A 17,776-nucleotide genomic window follows, 5' to 3' on the forward strand; every position below is an offset into this window, starting at 1 on the left:
GAATATTATATATTATTGCTAGACCGAACTACTAGCATCCTTTATATACTATGCACAATACAGAGACAAACCGGTTACTTTTGTTTGGATATCGTTTAGATTGTAATTACAAACACTGTCAAAGTGTATGGCAATTAAACTTGATCATCACAATCTTTGGCTATTAATCTTCCAAAAAGAGATAAAAATCACCTATTGATATGTATACAAAAGGTGAATCACATAAAGTTTCAAAGGTAATACCTCAGATATGACTCCTAGCCAGCTCCTCATTTAATATCTATATCTTTAAATGATGGAAAATGCTTTAGTTTTCACTGATATGAGGATCTTTTAGGGTAGGCAAAGGGAGAATTATTTTTGATGTACTCTGACAGGATTATGGATGTAGTGTCTTGTCATAAAGTAAAATCATTTTTTTAATATTTGATATTTTTCCATATGCTTGGAAAGCATACTTTTCATGCAACTACCAAACCTGGTCTAAAGTCTCCTTAAATGTAAAAATATAAGACCACGAAATAAGACAAAACTCAAAATCTAAAATCCATAGCTGAATATATACACAGTAGAAATTATAGTAGCATACATAGTTCAAAATATGATTTAGTATTCACACCTCTAGTGTTTTTAAAAAGGTATGAATGGTAACATGTCTAAAAATAAATACAACGATAAAAGAACAGGGAATTCATACACATTAACCACTACAAAAATGATTCATCTTATAATATTTTACGTATTATGAGATAGCACAGTTTTATCACTTGTCTTTTATGTGGCATAGAGGGTTGATGACTGAGGTATGATTTTAGCAATGCAGCTAATGTAGGTTTTAAACAGCAGAATGCTTCTCAGTGTCATTTATGTAGAGGTTTGATGTTTCAGTGAATGGGAATAAAGCCACACATGATACATTTGAAAACATTACATTTAGAGGCCCAAGAGTAGTTAGTAGCTATATTTTGTGCCAATATACTTTGAATTGTGCCATAAAACCAATTTTCGCGTCCCATTCTTCATGTATGGATTTTTTTTTTTTGTTCTCCATCTGTTTACTCCTTCGAACACGTAGGACCACAAATGTACGAGAGCTATTTTTTGGAACTTTGAAAATGTACCATTTGAAATCACGAGTCAAAGATTTTACGGTTCATGGTAACACGTCAACAAAACAATAGAAAAATGAAACGGAAATAAATACTCTTGACAAGATTAAGGTTATTTAAGTCAAAGGATTCTGGATGCTTTTCCAGGCAGCATTTGAAGACTCTCCACACCTTCTGGCTTACATCTTATATCTTGATTTTTTTTTTCTGTCTGTGTCTCGGTTTTATTTTTTCGTCATTACCTTCCTATACCTCCCTCTCTTCCCCATTTTCCACCTCAAACGTAAGGCAGTATGCCGTAGACAAACAGGGCCATGACAGCAGCGCTGAAGAGGCCTGCTACAGGGACGGTCACAAACCAGGCCAGGAAGATGTTCCGGAAGAGACGCCAGTCCACAGCCTTCTTGGAGCGGATCCAGCCCACCGCCACCACTGAGCCCACCTGCACCAACAGCAAAGGCTAAATCAGCAGTAGCAACATACAAAAATATGCACACAATAAAATGTGGATTTCATTTTTCAGGGTGGAACTAGGGATACAATCTTTATGGAATGTATTTTGTTATCCCTATAAAGGTTTTTTTACGACCCCATGAAATCACAAGCATAGGTTTCTGTCCTGCTTCAATCTTCTGTTGAAGCAGGAAGTCATTGCAATATTCACCATGTTTCTTTTTTTAAAATCATTGCAGATATTCATATCAGTAGGTGGTAGGAGGACGACTGACATGTTTCTTAATTTTTCTAAATCACCACTGCAAATATTTAGGGAATATACTGGACATATTTGATAAATCACCCAAGAGAGCATTTAACTAAACAAAATTGTGGGCTAAACTAAAATCTACATGGGCTCGAAGCTAACAGACATAGGCATATCCGAATTTTGATTTCATAGGGTCGTGAGCATAATATCTCTACTGAAATAACAAAATACATGGATTTGATAAATTGTGCAAACATCTGGGGAGGGGTTAGTCATGAAATAACAAAATACATGGATTTGATAAATTGTGCAAACATCTGGGGAGGGGTTAGTCAGAGAACACAAAGTACTGCAAGGTTTGAAATCAAGCGTTCTTTTCCTTATAAAATCTGGGTCATCGTTGTCTGCACACTGAAGAAGGATATAGTTAAGGTGTAGTATGTCCAGTGCTTTTAACAAAACCATTATCCTGCACCGCATTAGTCATGTTCTCCTTTAGCTTGAGAGGCAAAGTCATGTCACGTCCTGCCTAACACAGGGCAGCAGGAGGAGTAACATTTCCATACATGCTGTGTGACTCAGGGGTTCTGGTGACAGGTGCTGTTCTAGATACAAGAGCGATCTGGCTCTTCTTATACGGTCAGTGTAACCGAAGCCTCCGTCACGGGGGGGCTAATTCTGGAGCAAAAGTCAACCCAAAGTCAACAACAGAGAATAAAAGACTTCAGGCCTTTAATTCTCCAATGATTTAACCCCCTTGATCTACTCAGACATCATGTAAGATGCTTGAGCCATGACTAATCCATGAAATCAAGACAAACATTCTGACCTTTCTGTGAGTTTGTTTAGCAAACAAGATCTATTTTTTGAGGCTGTAATCAACATAAACCTGATGAAGATGTGACTCCTCCATTGCTGCAATGTTCCCATTTTATGAGTGGCTTTACTGGACAAAGCTCATTGGAACATTAACGGCCTGCCAATTCATATTTTGGATGCTGGGACACAAAGACATGACATGCTCGCAATAGTAATGCTGATAACTAACACCCAAACTAGGGCTGTCAACTGATTACAAATTATGAATTATTTGCAGATATGCGGGTGAATTAATCAAATCAATATTTCACCAGAAAAGTCCCCAATGTAAGACAATTCATTACATTATTATAGCAGACAAAAGCCTTGAATGCAACCCTGTTTACCAACATTTGCTTATTTGTGTACTTTCCATATTTTGATGGGAAAAACATAAATTAAACATGATTAAAAACAAAACTTAAAAATAGGAAACATTAAAAAAAATTTTACGCTTTAATGGGCAACAGGGTTGAAAATTAGCCTAAACTAAGCCGTCAGTCATTAGCAGTGTTGTTGTTAACTTAAAACTAAAACTATTAAAAATATTTTCATTTTTGAAATAAAGCTAAAATAAAATACAAACATTAGATGAAAATCTAAACTTAAACTTTATTTACCAAAGTAGTAATTAAAGTAGAATTACTAAATTTCTACAGTAATTCTACATTTAAAAAAAAATTGTAAAACACTAAAATTAATAAAAGTATTTAAAGCCAGTTTGGGACCAAATTTTATAAATATCTATATATATATCAGGGCTTGAATTTCATTTTGGAAAATGGGGGGGGGGGGAATTCCCCCTTTACGTGGCTCTTATGGGGGGGGGGTTTTTTAATTTGAAGGGGGGAGTTAGGGTATTTTTTAGACATATTTTTAAACTACAATCATCCAACCTAAATGTTTTTCTTCACCCAGTGTATTTGTGTTTTACAATTTATAATGTTGATACATATTTATATTGCGAGGTAGATACTTAAAAAAAAATTTCAAACTCTGAATTGAATTTATTTGAACTAAAAAGGACAACTAAACAATCAGTAATAAAATAGGAATAGATTAATGACAAGCAATGGCACAAACAAATACAATAACATAACAACTAAAATGAACTGCTTTACGTTTTTCAGGTAGATTTAACAGTAATATTCAGGTACAGAAATACCACAGAAACAGAATAATCTATTTAACTTTATAATAACACTGGTTAGTTTTCAATGTATAAATAAACATTAATGACAGAGCAGCAGGTTTATTTAGGTTGCTGTCTCATTAAGATCTCATGCACGGATATAACTGTTACACAAAGTTTTGTTTATCTTAACTGTTAACATTAACTTAGCCTGTATACCGACAATGTTTAGTATAAATCGACTGTTTACATGAATACTAATCAAGACAGGCACTTTGACATATTTTTGTATGTATTTGGCCATTTACGTGCAAAGGCGCACACTCTCAGATGCGTTCTCTATTTGCGTGCGCTTCACAGAAAGGGTCTCGCAGTCACAGAGTGCACAAGTACTAAATTGAGCAATTGAATGTTTAAAATTGTAAGACTCAAAAGCACGTGCAAATGATACATTCCATCATCTGTCGTGAGCGTCTTTAAAAAAAAAGCCACTTATAAAATTATATAAAATAATATATATAACATTATTTTGTGTTATTCTTTTTAAACCACACCAATTTACCATGTTAGCTTGACAGCCCCAATTCAAACTGAACCTCATGCCCTCTACCTTTCACCTCAATCCAGGTTTTAAAGCACTAGAAAGATTTATACATCTGAATAGAGGTCATGAAGTTGAATGAGGTATCAGTCTGAAGCCAAACATGCATTAAGCCCTTGACTGCCCTTGTATCACAAAGCATCCCAAACCCTCTACTAAAACATCACAAAGCACACGCAAGAGAATAGAGAATAAATAGAGGTCAGCTCATTTGTGCTCCAGGAATGTGTAGCGACAAAAAGTAAACAGGCTTTTGTATTGATTTTTTTGGACTGGATGAGTTTGCTGGACTCATTTCTTTCAAGTATTAGGTTAGTGTGAACAGTTCAGGCTGCTGACCTACGCTAATCAGGAGAAATTACCTACTTTTAAATGGAATCACTGCAAGTGGCATGATTTGGTTAACATGTTTAGCGTCTGGACTACAATGTATGCACTGCACAGTATTTTTTAAAAGCTCACTTACTTAAATTAATGCATTATCTTTAAAACAACTAAGCAGATGAAAAAAGAATGAATCATAAGTGAATCAAAGCTGCAATCATGGAGTTACATGTTTGCAGAGGTGAGCACTGATTGGCTGTTGGGTGATTACGCTAGTGAAGCTATGGGGTGGAGTTTAGCACTACCAAAGCTTCACTACTATACCAATACCTTGCAGTGGGTGGAGCTTATAGGAACGCCCACATTTGAGGCAACGAGCACTGTTAGAGCGCTCATTACTTCAATGCAAAATCCACTGTGAAAAGACGACAAATGACAAGACAAAGACAAACACAACAGATAAAACGTAAGAGACACACATAGCATGGAGCAAGACACCAGCGGCCCGAGCAAACGCAGACAAATACACAGCAACATGCTATGAGATAGATGAGGAGGGGGACAAAGATGATGTAGTGAAGCATCACTTAAACACAGATCTGTGAAGAGAAGAGAGTTATTTCATCCTGTATGTACAAGGCCACGTCTGAGAGAAGAGGAGGGAGCGCTCATCTTCATTTCTGAAGGGTTTGAGAGTGCTGTCTTATCCTTGATGAGAGCATCATTGTCCCAGGATTGACATCAGTGTGCAGTCAAGTTGCATTATGACCATCAGAAACAGTGACAAAGCCAATGACATCAGTAACTGGATGTCTGAGATCAGATAATCTAGGATGCCTGCCAGAGTAATCTTGATTAAAAAACAACAACATCAAATGTCATTATCAATTTCAGAAAAAAGGGAAATGTGCCTCAAGTACTTTAAGCAGCTTTTTATATGATATGCTTTTTCTATTTGCTTTGTGAGGTTTGGATTTTTTTCAACCCTATTACTAAAATTTTTATTTTGTCTAAATTATATCTAACATAAACCTGATTTATGTGATTTCCCTATTATTTTAACAATAAAAATTAACAATTTGTTTAATACAACTAATATTTTGTAATAATTATGTATTTAGCTTCATTAAATAGAAATGTAACATTTCAAAATAATATTAAATTATTAATATTTTTGCACAAGTCAATTTGTTATGCACTTCTGGAATTTTTTAATAGTTTTTTTTTCATATTTAACTTTCATTTTTACTTTAGTTTTAATAAGTTTACTATTTCAACTTAAATTCAGTTGATTTCAGTTATTTGCCAAGGCAACATTTCTCTTCTTTTTATCTAATACTTACTTTATTTCAGCTTTATTTCAATATGTTTTTGAAAAGTTTTAGTTAAATTAACAACAATGGTTATTAATAAACTTTTTTTTTTTCACATGAACTGAAATATTTAAAAATTCTACTTAATTACTTAACTTAAAATTCTTATACCTTAACTTTGGTAACTGGATAGAATGGTTGAGCTGAATAATAATACAAATTTAGCAAATTTACTTGTATTAACATTTTTTGAGCAATTAAGATTTTTCTACAATTAATTATAATTATAAAATGATATCATTTGATTGTATGAGTTTAACTGTTGATTACAGTCAAGGTTTAGGAAGGTAAAGACCTGCAAGACAGGACACATCAAAACACCCGTCAGACCATTGACTCTATGAGAAACAATAGAGTAGAACATGAGATTTGTCTGTTTATTGTAATAGGACAGCACCCTATTTGTGGAAAGTGTCAAGTTGTTGTGCATCAATGTCATTATTTATCAATAACAAATAGCATCATTTGCTGAAAGCTGATGTGGGCACCTCTCATTCCCTGTAAAATCAGACGGCTCCCTCCTCTTTCTGGTGGCGTGCACACAATAACCTAAGGGGGCCAGCTGGGCTCTGACCCGATCTTTACCTTGCAGTGTGTCGTACTGATTGGAAGTCCGATATTGGACGCCAAAACAACAGTGATCGCTGAGGCCAGCTCAATAGTGAATCCACTGCAGGGGAGGGCAACAAAACACAACTTTATAAGTTACACCTGTAGTTCAACCAATCATGACAATGCATGCCGTTGAGAGAGGCTGGCACACGTACAGCATGCAGGTCTGGAGGAGCAAAAACATTTTAACAGGCATGCAAAAAGTCCACAAGGACATGAAGGTGGTGCAGTAAGACAAAGACAAGGTTGACAGGTTTCTTGAGCCTATTAAGTGTGTCAGTATGTGCGTGTGAGTGTGTATCATAGGGTAGACACATGTACATGCATGCAGGTGGAAACATGGTGATTGTGCTGAAAAACTCTCCTGTGGCCTCTTAAAACACACACAGACATCATAAACATGCGAGTAAGATAAGCACTGTGCAAAAACAGGCAGACAAACCTTCCACAAAAAAAAGCAAGTTTTAGGGCTGGGCGGTATATCGAGTTTGTACGATATAACAATATATTTTTATAAGTGATACGCTATGAAGCAATATCGATAATATTGATATACCCTAGTTTGATATGACTGCATTTGATTAAATATCTAGGGAGGACACAGACTGAACTGCTAAGGAGAAAGTGCATAAAACAATTTGTTCTAAACATGTGACAAGCTTTATACGAAGGGCTTTAAAAAAAGATATAGCAGCCTATAGTTTATAGTTTGAGTTTAAAGTGGCGCTGGCCATCAGATGCTCTGACAGAAAGGCTGCGTGTGCTGCAGACGCTACTCGCACTGTTTAATGTGTTTGAGATGTGCTGTTTTCCTAAAATGCATAACTTACATTTCACAGGTATATTCTCCATCTGTAAATGTCAGAAAGCCATGGAAATATTTCCATTTTGCTGTCAGAGGTGCATGAGCTTTTGCTTTGCGATTCTCCGTTAAACAACACAGACTTCATTTAGAACGAGTGCCACCGTGCACATGCGCACCAAACAGACAAGAGCACAATGAAATAGGAGCGCAGTAACTCTGACTAAAATATTTGTTGTTGGACAATAAATGTGACACATGTAGAATTTTAAAGCTATAAGTAAGTGTATTTGTATGATAGCACTAACTGTAAAGTGACTCTAATGGGGTAATAAAATAGCCTTTTTACTCAACTAATCTGTGCCTTATTATTATTTTCCATTTTTAGTTTAGTAAATGTAACTTCTGCTTTAAAAGTAACAATGTTAGAATGTAATGTGATTTTAACCCTTTTTTGCTCATAACACATGCTTACATGGATACTTTCACTTTATTTGTTTGTTTAATCCAAATACAAAATACCGAGATATATACCGTGTACTGCAAATCAGCCAAAAAATACAGAGATATGAATTTTTGCTCATATCGTCCAGCCCTAAAATAAAGTAGTATACTGCATGGAGTTCACTATTCCCTTACATTGTTCCTATGGAAAAAATAAATAAATAAAAAAAAATAAACAAACATCAAACACCAATGAGCAAACTAACAGATGCTGAGGTCATGTAGATTGTTATTTCTGTGTGCTATATGAGAGCATGGGACTGGGAACAGGGGCACCTGATGCAGCACACTTATTACTATAGACTGATTGTCATGCAGGATTGTAGAGTGACCCTGTTCAGGCACACACATCGAAAAAAGGAAAATTGTTCCAGTAAATAAAAATAATTTAATTATTTTTGTTAAATCTTGTTAAAAGTTTGTCTTTAGAATTTTTTTTTTTAAAATAATAATCCAATTAACTTTCATGAATTTCATTTTTGTTAAAGTTTGAGTTTTTTTTTTTTTTTTTTTTTTTTACTACACTATTACTATAATTTAATATTTTCTGATTACAATTTGCCACTATAATACATTGTTCTGGGTAGTTATAGTTCGATGTAAGCCAACTGCTTACTTTACCATCTATTTACATATGTGACCCTGCACCACAAAACCAGTCTTAAGTCACTGGGGTATATTTGTACCAATAGCCAAAAACACATTGTATGGGTCAAAATTATCGATTTTTCTTTTATGCCAAAAATCATTAGAATATTAAGTAAAGATCCATTCATGTTCCATGAAGATATTTTGTAAATTTATTACCGTAAATGTATCAAAACTTAGTGTTTGATTAGTAATATGCATTGCTAAGAACTTCATTTGGACAAATTTAAAGGCGACTTTCTCAATATTGAATTTTTTTTTGCACCCTCAGATTCCAGATTTTCAAATAGTTGCATCTCAGCCAAATACTGTCCAATCCTAATAAACCATATATATTTTTTTATTCAGCTTTCAGATGATGTATAAATCTCAATTTTGAAAAACTGACACTTAAGACTGGTTTTGTGGTCCATGGTATACTTTATATGGAAAAAAAAAACTGTGCCAGGTTTAATTGAATCCAGAGAAAGTTGAAATGATGATGAATTAATTATTGACAGTAAAAAAGTAATGTTCCCACTTAAAAGTCTGTGTGGGGTGAGATTCACATTGATAAATAATAGTTCAATATTATAATAATTTTGAAGTACAATATTTAATTTATTTTAATTTATTTTTTTACAATTTTGGAGCTTAGACATCAACAGAAACATATTATCACACTAAAATCTTTTACTTGGTTATTTCAAAGACTCATTTAAAATAATTTTGGTTTTGGATTTTTGAGTTGTGTTTGAGTTACGTTTCAGTGTATCAGAGTTTAGTAATCATGATTTCCTAACAAGCATCCCTTAAAAAATGATCTGCAGCTTGCTTTCTCAGAACAAATGACGAGATTTCTTTTTATAGGGCGGTAAGCCTTTGTTCTGATTATCAGCTCGAGCTCATTTGTTTTTGACAGTTTGTCTTGTTACTAAGAGAACGTAAGGTCGCTGAGGCCGTGTGCACAAGTGTCTTGCTAAATTTAGCAAACCCAGGCAGTTCTGAGCTGAGAGGGCAAAACAGTGACCGGTATCTATAAACTGCCTTGATTCTAAAGTGTGCTAAAATTTTCAATTAAGGTCATTCTACAGTGACATTTAACACAATTTTTGGTGGTAATACAAACAGGGATTGAGGGCAAGTACCCAAACGAGAGAGGAGAAAAGCCGATAAAATAAACTAATCTAGCAAGATTTCAATATCAGATAAACTGTTATAACCCTGCTGCCAAATCACATGCTCCGTTTCTGTAGTCTACAATTACACCTCAGCACTGGTGTAGGACCAAGTTGAAGGTTTTAGTTCTGTCAGTTTTTACACCAAAAACCTCCACTTCTACAATTTTCCACTTGCTACAGAAAAAGAAAGACACCTTTTGTATTGTCAGAAATAAACAAGAAGGAGAAAAAATGTGTGTTTTGTTATGGGTTTACAGTAAGAGGCCACTTATCTTAAGCCCACTGTACACTGTGCAATTTTTCTGGCTTTTTCAATTGCTGCTTGTTAGATTGAATGCTATAATGCCAGTGAGATTCACAATTATTGCCAAAATTGTACAGTGTACATGTGCACTGGGCTTAAGAAGACTTCTTACTGTGGATTAATCATCACATCTGCATGCAACAGGAGCACATGCATCCATTATCATGCACAAACAACATGCTCTCCGCCAACAGGCTGATCTCACCTGGAGGGGGTGATGGGTGTGAGGTCTTTGCCCATTGTTTGAATGACACGTCGACCCCAAACCCACAGTCCGGCACAGATTCCGATGCCTCCATAGAATAGCAGCCAGACCGGTGTGGCCGCATCCTGCATCACCCCACCCTGGTCATAAATCATCCACAGGGCCACCAAAGGACCAATTGCATTACTGAAGAAAAGATAAAAACAAGCATGTTCACAGGGGAAGTGACTACAACAAGGTTATGATATAAAGTGTATAGGGATAAAGCCATTTGGTCTTTAAATCAACTTATCACTTTAACTTCACCCCAAAATGTATCATGAAAATGAAAAGATAACTTCCTCCGATGGCAAAGCTGAAGTTTCAGCAGTTATTACTCCAGTCTTCAGTGTCACATGATTCTTCAGAAATCATTCTAATATTCTGATTTGATGCCCGAGAAACATATACCTATACTATAAAAAATGGTCCAAGTACTTAACCTATTTGTAAATGGGACAGTAATAGTTGTGTGTGAGAAATATACTGATTGCGACAGTGTAAATCTGAGGTGTTATAGATTGGATTTCATTTATTCATTTTATTTATTGTTTTTATTTAATTAATTTTCTCATCATTGTATACTGAAGGATGTTTTAATTGTATTTAATTATAGCCAAGTTGTGACCTCAAAGCTGTAGTTGGGAATTAGTTTAGGATGGGACGGGGTAAAATGTTGAATCTGAACAGAGTTACTGTATTCTATTCTGAAATTTGCTTGAGAATCAATAAAACTGTTAATCACTAAAAGTACATAACAAATATTGGTATACATATGGTCTATATTTGTACGTTTTGAAAAGGTACTGCCCTAGTGACAGCTTTTATACTTTATTTTTTTCTGAGGGAGAACTTTGAATTTTGTTTAAACTTCAAACTAAATACAAACAATAATCAAATTATGTCACTAACAAAACCAATTTAAAGATTTTAACTGTTAAAGCATTAAGCAGCTGAAGTTAGCCTAAACTAATGGCCACGTCTCACTTTGGTCTTAACAGTTTTAGAAGTCTGGTTATGTGCCAGATCATCTCTAGAGCCGTGAACCAGATCCGTGACACTGAACTGAGGGCTTGTTCTCAGGACACACTAATGCTGTGGAATGTGAAAAAATGGTGCAAATACTACAGTAGGTCTTATTCTAAACTCGATGATTACAAAGCATGCTAAAAAACAAAAATACTAAAAAAGAAAATACTAAAGGTTCTCAAAAGCATACCTAAACACTTGCACATAAAAATAAAAAAATGTCATAGGAAAAAGAATCTTGGTTTAGAAACAAAAAAAGACGAACAAATAAAGTGGCATACCTGACATCATTCCCACCATGCGCAAACGATCCGAAACAGGCGGTGAGGATTTGCAGGAAGTGGAAGAGCAGGAAGATTTGCGGCTTGTCCTTCTCCTCCTTGTCCTCATCAACACATTCCTCCAGCACCGCTTCAACAGGGACCCGGGGCTCCCTTTTATCTGCTGCCAACTTCACATCCACATCACCTTCCTCCGCTTCAATCTCAGCCTCCGCAACTGCATTACAGTAGCTGGAATAGCTGTCATAGCGCAATCGCTTCTTCGAATAAAAGACAGTGTCGCCCACTAGCTTCTCGCTGTCCTCCGGAGGAGGGGCGCTGGACTCCGTCCGCATCAGGGGCTGCACCGGCATGCCACAGATGGCTGCTGTGTAACATGTATAGCTGTTGTTGCGGCGGAGGTGACGGTAGCTGTTGTCGGGACGCGAGCCGCTGCGCTCGTCTTCCAGGCGGCCCAGGTGGATCTTGTGTAGGAGGTCCTTGTAGAGACCAGAATCCTTGTGAACGGTGTGATAGACCTGGCCGTCGCTGCGCATGTGTCCATCAAAGCTGAAGGCCCCATTGGACACGGGTGACTTGAGACAGCCGTTGGTCATGGAGTTAGTGCGACCTGATAGAAAAAAAATGAAGTAAACACATGAGGTCAGCATAGGATATTCTGATCAGATGGTACCCATTTAAAACAAAACAAGTCTTTTAACGTACCATACACTCTGCCATGGGGCAGGACGGTGCCTCCATTAGCCAGGCTGTTCAGCTCTCCTGTGGACTCCTCTGTCAGGGGCAGCACAGCATCGTTGATGCTTTTTGCACCTGGAAGCTCTTTAAACACAGGAGCTTCCTCTTCCTCCTCAGGGATTTTATCCAAACTCTCATCAGAGATGCGGGAAAGAGCATGCTCTTTCTTCAGCCGACCTGGTTTGGGGGAAAAAAAAAGTAGGAAACCATTGAACTGAAAATCATATATTAGAGATCAAGGGATACATGATATATCAGTATCATATTGGTTATTGACCATTTTTTATTTTATTTTTATTTTATTTTTTAGTTATCCTATCAATCCATATTGGATATTTAATTGAGGATCATCTTATTTTCAGTATATTTTACATTTTTACATTATTTTACCTTTGCAGTAATCTAATGGTCTCAAAGTTAATCTTTAAAAGCAACAAAATGTACTAACACTTTTAAATCTAATCTTTAGCACATTAAATATAAATTTCTCATATTGGACATTTTAATGTTAAGATGTATTAAATTCATTTTGATATAATAAACTAATGCACCTCAATCAGCAATGACTGGTTTTAGTTTAATTTTAAATAGTTTGGGGTTTTTTGGATTTCTAATGCTTTTAAGAAACATTTTTAATGCTCATCAAGGCTGCATTTACTTGATTAAAAGTACAGTAAAACTGTAATATTGCAAAATATTACAATTTAAAATGTTTTCTATTTGAATATACAGTATTATAAAATTTAATTTATTCCTGTGATGCAAATCTGCATTTTCAGTATCATTACTCCATTCTTCAGAGTCACGTGATCCTTCAGAAATCATTCTAGTATGTCAATTTGATGCTCAACAAACATTTCTTATATTTTATCATTTTGTTGAAAGCTTAATATTTTGGTGGAAACTGTGAATCTATTTTTTAGGGTTTTTTGATGAGTAGAAAGTTGTAAAAAGAACAGTATTCATGTGATATAAAAATCTTTTTTAACATTATAAATGTCTTTACTTTCATTTTTAATTAATCGATTTAATGCATCCTCACTGAATAATAGTATTAATTTTTTTCTACAAAAAATAAAAAAATAAAAAAATAAATAAATATATATATACACACACTACCCCAAACATGCAATGTTAGTGACATTTTCAACAAAATAATACAGAATTTTCACTTATTGGTTTATTACATTTTCATATCAGTGCATCCCTAAGCAACATAAATGTTATTTGCCAAGCAGATGATGGGAAGTAGGCAAGCTTTGTGAAACTGGTGAAAAGCTGAATATGAAAAGCAGCATTAAAAAGATTACAGTAAGAATAATATAATCAAGCAAACATAATCACTTATAAACATGGATAATCCATGCGTGAAAACTGTGCTATCAGTACGATTACAACTGGCTCTTTTAAATTGAGCAGTGATAATGAACAACAACAAGCACTTTAAATTAGTGCCCCACATATTTAATGCTAATTTCAGCATTACTCATAGAACTGACACTTGTCAGTAGCCTAAAAGCCAAATAAATCAGATTCCTACAACTGGAATGTCTCCCATGGGAAACCGCACAATGAAATAGACCCTTGTTCTGAAAACAAATTAAATAAAGCATGCAACAATTTAAAGCGCTGATCTGTGAGTGAAAGCAGTGCTTTAACGTTACATTTCATTAGTGATTCATTTCATTAAGACACTTCTCTCAATCAAAACACGTGGGCAGCTGAGAAAGGTGCATCGACTGCACAAGGTCCGTGAGACTCATCTGAAAAAACAGTGATGTTCTCAAATAAACAGTTTCAGTTTATTTGCTTTTCATTTCTCTCAGCGTCATTCGAACACAACATGAGCCCACAAGCCAGAGCCAGCAAAAGATAGTCTTTACATTACAGAGCGCCCCAGCAGAGCAAAGCAGATGTTTGGCAAATCCTTCCCCTCCTGAGCTGGTGAAGATGCCTCATGCTGAGTCACATCTTTGATTTTTTTCCAAAGCTAGATTAGAAATAACATTTAGCTTAATGGCCAGATGTCAAGAGCAAAAACACATGGATCACACAATTTCTGCAAATGCAGTTAGTAATCACAACTGTCCTTAGACAATTGATTCCTAATTGGAAAAAGAAGTAGAAAATTTAGGATAAACGTTACACAGGGATCTAATGCAGACATTAAAAACACCTAAAGCCACGAGTCTGCGGGAGGGATAAGGACAGAACGTACTTGCAATTTTCCTTCTCATCCAGGGGCAAACAAAAATCCAGACCAGAACGGCACATACCAGAGCACCAGCCAAGGTAATGAGGGCAATAGCCCAGACGGGGAGCATCCCCAAGCCCAGTACTGCAATATAAAGAAAGAGCGTGACACGATCACACACATAAATACACTTAACTGTGAGATTTAAAAACAATCCAGTGAACTAATCTTGAAAGAAAATTTATTTTAGATGGAAACCCTTAAAACAATATTGTGCACATGGCCTATTCAGTGACACTTATTCAGTGACAACAAAGTCATGTCTGATCAAGGACGTCTGTTATCAATTCAAAATAGTCTTACAGGGAGCTCCAGTGTACATGATGGAGAATGCGTTGATTCCGATGGTTGACGCATAGAAGAGGGGCAAAGCACGGAGACCATTGGGAACAGGGTCATCCTGTAATGGACAGATCACAGAAAGAGCTTAAACTCTGTACTGTATACACCACACAGATGTCACGAATAAGGATAAAACACATCCAATGTTACATTTATACTTTGGTAAAGGTAGATGCAATATTTTCCAGCATAAAAATGAAAAACTGTTGATTATAATTTAGACATAGCATTTTCATTTTATTTTAGTTTAGTTTTATTTATATATAATTATATTTTATTCATATTTTGAATGAGCTTTTATTTTTATATTTCCAATCTTCATTTTAATTTCGAAGTTTTAGTGATTTTGTGTTTAATTTTATTAACATTTTTAATATTGCTGTTCAGCTTTTTTTTTTCTTTTTAATCATTTTAGTACTTCAGCTTTAATTTAATTCAGTGAGTTACTAAGGCAATATTTCTAATTTTCTTTTAAGTTTTAGCAGTAACAACACTGATTTAGGCTAAATACTCTCTTAAAGGGACAGTTTACCTCCCAAAATAAGATTTGATTATCATTTATTCATCCTCATATCATTCCAACTCTGTTTTAATTGTGAAACACAAAAAGAGATATTAGGCAGAATGTCCAAGCTGCTCTTTTCCACAAAGTGAAAGCTGGGTAAAGCTACAAAATGACAACAACAACAAAAAAAGCTTGTCTATTTTAGAGCTTTGCAGAGCAGAAAACATTCAGTGTAACATTCATTAACAAACAAACAAAAAAAACGTAAATATTTCTTTAATACATATACAGTACATACACACATATATTATGCGAACACAAACTTTTATTTTAGATGCGATTAATCAGTTTGACCACTAATTTCTGTATATTCATGCACAAAGCAATTATATGGCTTCAGAAGACTTGCAAGAAGCATGGACAATGTTTATGTTTTGTTACTGTTTTATGATTTGTCATCCTTTTTGGATTACTGTATATTTCCTTATATTTTGCTGTTGACACAGCGGTTGCTGAGCCATCACGGATGAGCTATTGTCATGCAATATAAACACAGCCACAGGCACAGTTACTTGAAATAGCTGAATGCATGTTAAACAGTAAATATAATGGGAACATGTGAGGTCTTATGAGGACCGGTGATGGACTGGTATACTGAAGGACTGGGCGAATGTCTCTTGGATGTTTATATTGGATGTCTGAATCAAAAGCGCAAAACACTTAAAGCCTGTCTGAGCACTTTGATCTGTTTTTTTTTCTCCCATTTTGATGTCAAAATTTGTTGAAGTGAGATCACTGAAATAAGGTGATGAAAGACAGGTGTAATAGTCGACCCATGACTCACCTTGTTAAGAATGAAATATCTGATGATGAAGAAAAGCAGACCAGACATGAGACCAGACAGCAGAGGGGAGATGAACCATGAGGCAACTGCATCAAATAAACAGCAATTACTAAATCAATAGCGTACCAATATAATGATGCATTATGCTGCTAGAGGCACAAAGGCCAACAGGCAACGTTAAACAAATTACACATCTCTGTTACAAGTATATCGACAACAAAAATGAGATAATGTCACTCCAGAGGAACAATACACAGACACATACACTACCATTCAAATGCTTGGGGTTGGTAAGATTTTTTAGTTTCTTTAGCTCACCAAGGCTGCATTTATGTGATTAAAAATACAATAAAAACAAAATACTGTGTAATATTATTCCAATTAAAAATAATCAAGTTCTATTTCAATGTATTTTAAAATGTAATTTATTCCTTTGATGGCAAAGCTGAATTTTCAGTCTTCAGAGTCACATGATCCTCCAGAAATCATTCTAATAAGCTGAATTGATGTTCAAGAAACATTTATTATCAGTGTTGAAAACAGTTTTGTTGCTTAATATATTTGTGACAATTTTTTCAGGATTGTTTTGATGAATATACAGCTCAAAAGAACAGTATTTTAATTGGAAGTCTTTTGTAACATTACACACCCCCCTTACTATCACTTTTGATCCATTTAATGCACACTTGCTGAATAAAAGAATTTCTTTCTTTCTTACTGATGCCAAACTTTTGAAAAGTAGCGGAACATTAATTAGGACACAGGACATCAACAATGAATTAAAAAAAAAAAAAATTCAAAAAAATCCTGACCTCAAAAAACTACCACAGTTATGGCAACCATGGAGATTTAAAATTTTCTGGCGTGCAAAAAACTACCACAGTAAAATAAATAATGGATTGCATAATGGATTTTTTTTCTTACCAATTTTGACTAACTGCATCCACTGCACTCCTTTAGTGCCAATGGCAACCATGGAGAAGCCAATAGTAGATCCCACAATGCAATGAGTTCCAGAAACAGGCAACTTCAGAAAAGAGGCAATGAGCTGCCAAACCGCAGACCCTGAAAAAGACAGGAATATGAGTGGGAGGTGGAGCAACAAAAAAAAAAAAAGTCTTCCAGCCATATGTCCCTTTTCTGTCTTTAATACAGACTCTAGACGGTATACTATTAAAAATATTGCAATGTAGCCATACATAATATTAAATATTAAAGCCAGTAATATTAAAAACAACAACAGTTTTTTTAAACCATCCATGAAGTTCTTTGAATTGAATTTTTTTAAATTTACAGTTTTTACTCTAAAAGTGAAATTTTTTTTAACTCAGACTTCAGCTAACATACCCTATTACAACTCGCTCTAAAACTAGTGATCATGACTCCCAGAATCTTGCAGCCTACCG

At 35.1% G+C, this 17,776-nt stretch overlaps 1 protein-coding gene across 4 annotated transcripts in view; it reads right to left on the minus strand.

Moving 5' to 3' along the window:
- Positions 1–1,300: 1,300 nt before the first annotated feature.
- slc20a2 (solute carrier family 20 member 2) overlaps positions 1,301–17,776 on the minus strand; it is a 39,847-nt gene continuing 23,371 nt past the window's right edge. For 2 of the 4 annotated variants that reach the window (XM_042729893.1, XM_042729895.1), the window contains 9 exons: positions 17,295–17,435; positions 16,371–16,456; positions 14,983–15,079; positions 14,644–14,763; positions 12,393–12,602; positions 11,688–12,297; positions 10,339–10,524; positions 6,689–6,773; positions 1,301–1,551 (listed from right to left, as the gene is read on the minus strand). In XM_042729893.1, coding sequence (XP_042585827.1) covers positions 1,387–1,551; positions 6,689–6,773; positions 10,339–10,524; positions 11,688–12,297; positions 12,393–12,602; positions 14,644–14,763; positions 14,983–15,079; positions 16,371–16,456; positions 17,295–17,435 — 1,700 coding nt within the window. In that variant the 3' untranslated portion in view covers positions 1,301–1,386. Of the gene's footprint in view, positions 1,552–5,060; positions 5,146–6,688; positions 6,774–10,334; positions 10,525–11,687; positions 12,298–12,392; positions 12,603–14,643; positions 14,764–14,982; positions 15,080–16,370; positions 16,457–17,294; positions 17,436–17,776 lie in introns of those variants that run through there. The other 2 variants (XM_042729894.1, XM_042729896.1) reach the window with 2 other exon arrangements.

Source organism: Cyprinus carpio, chromosome B8 (genome assembly GCF_018340385.1).
Source record: "Cyprinus carpio isolate SPL01 chromosome B8, ASM1834038v1, whole genome shotgun sequence".
In the NCBI taxonomy this organism is placed as follows: domain Eukaryota; kingdom Metazoa; phylum Chordata; class Actinopteri; order Cypriniformes; family Cyprinidae; genus Cyprinus; species Cyprinus carpio.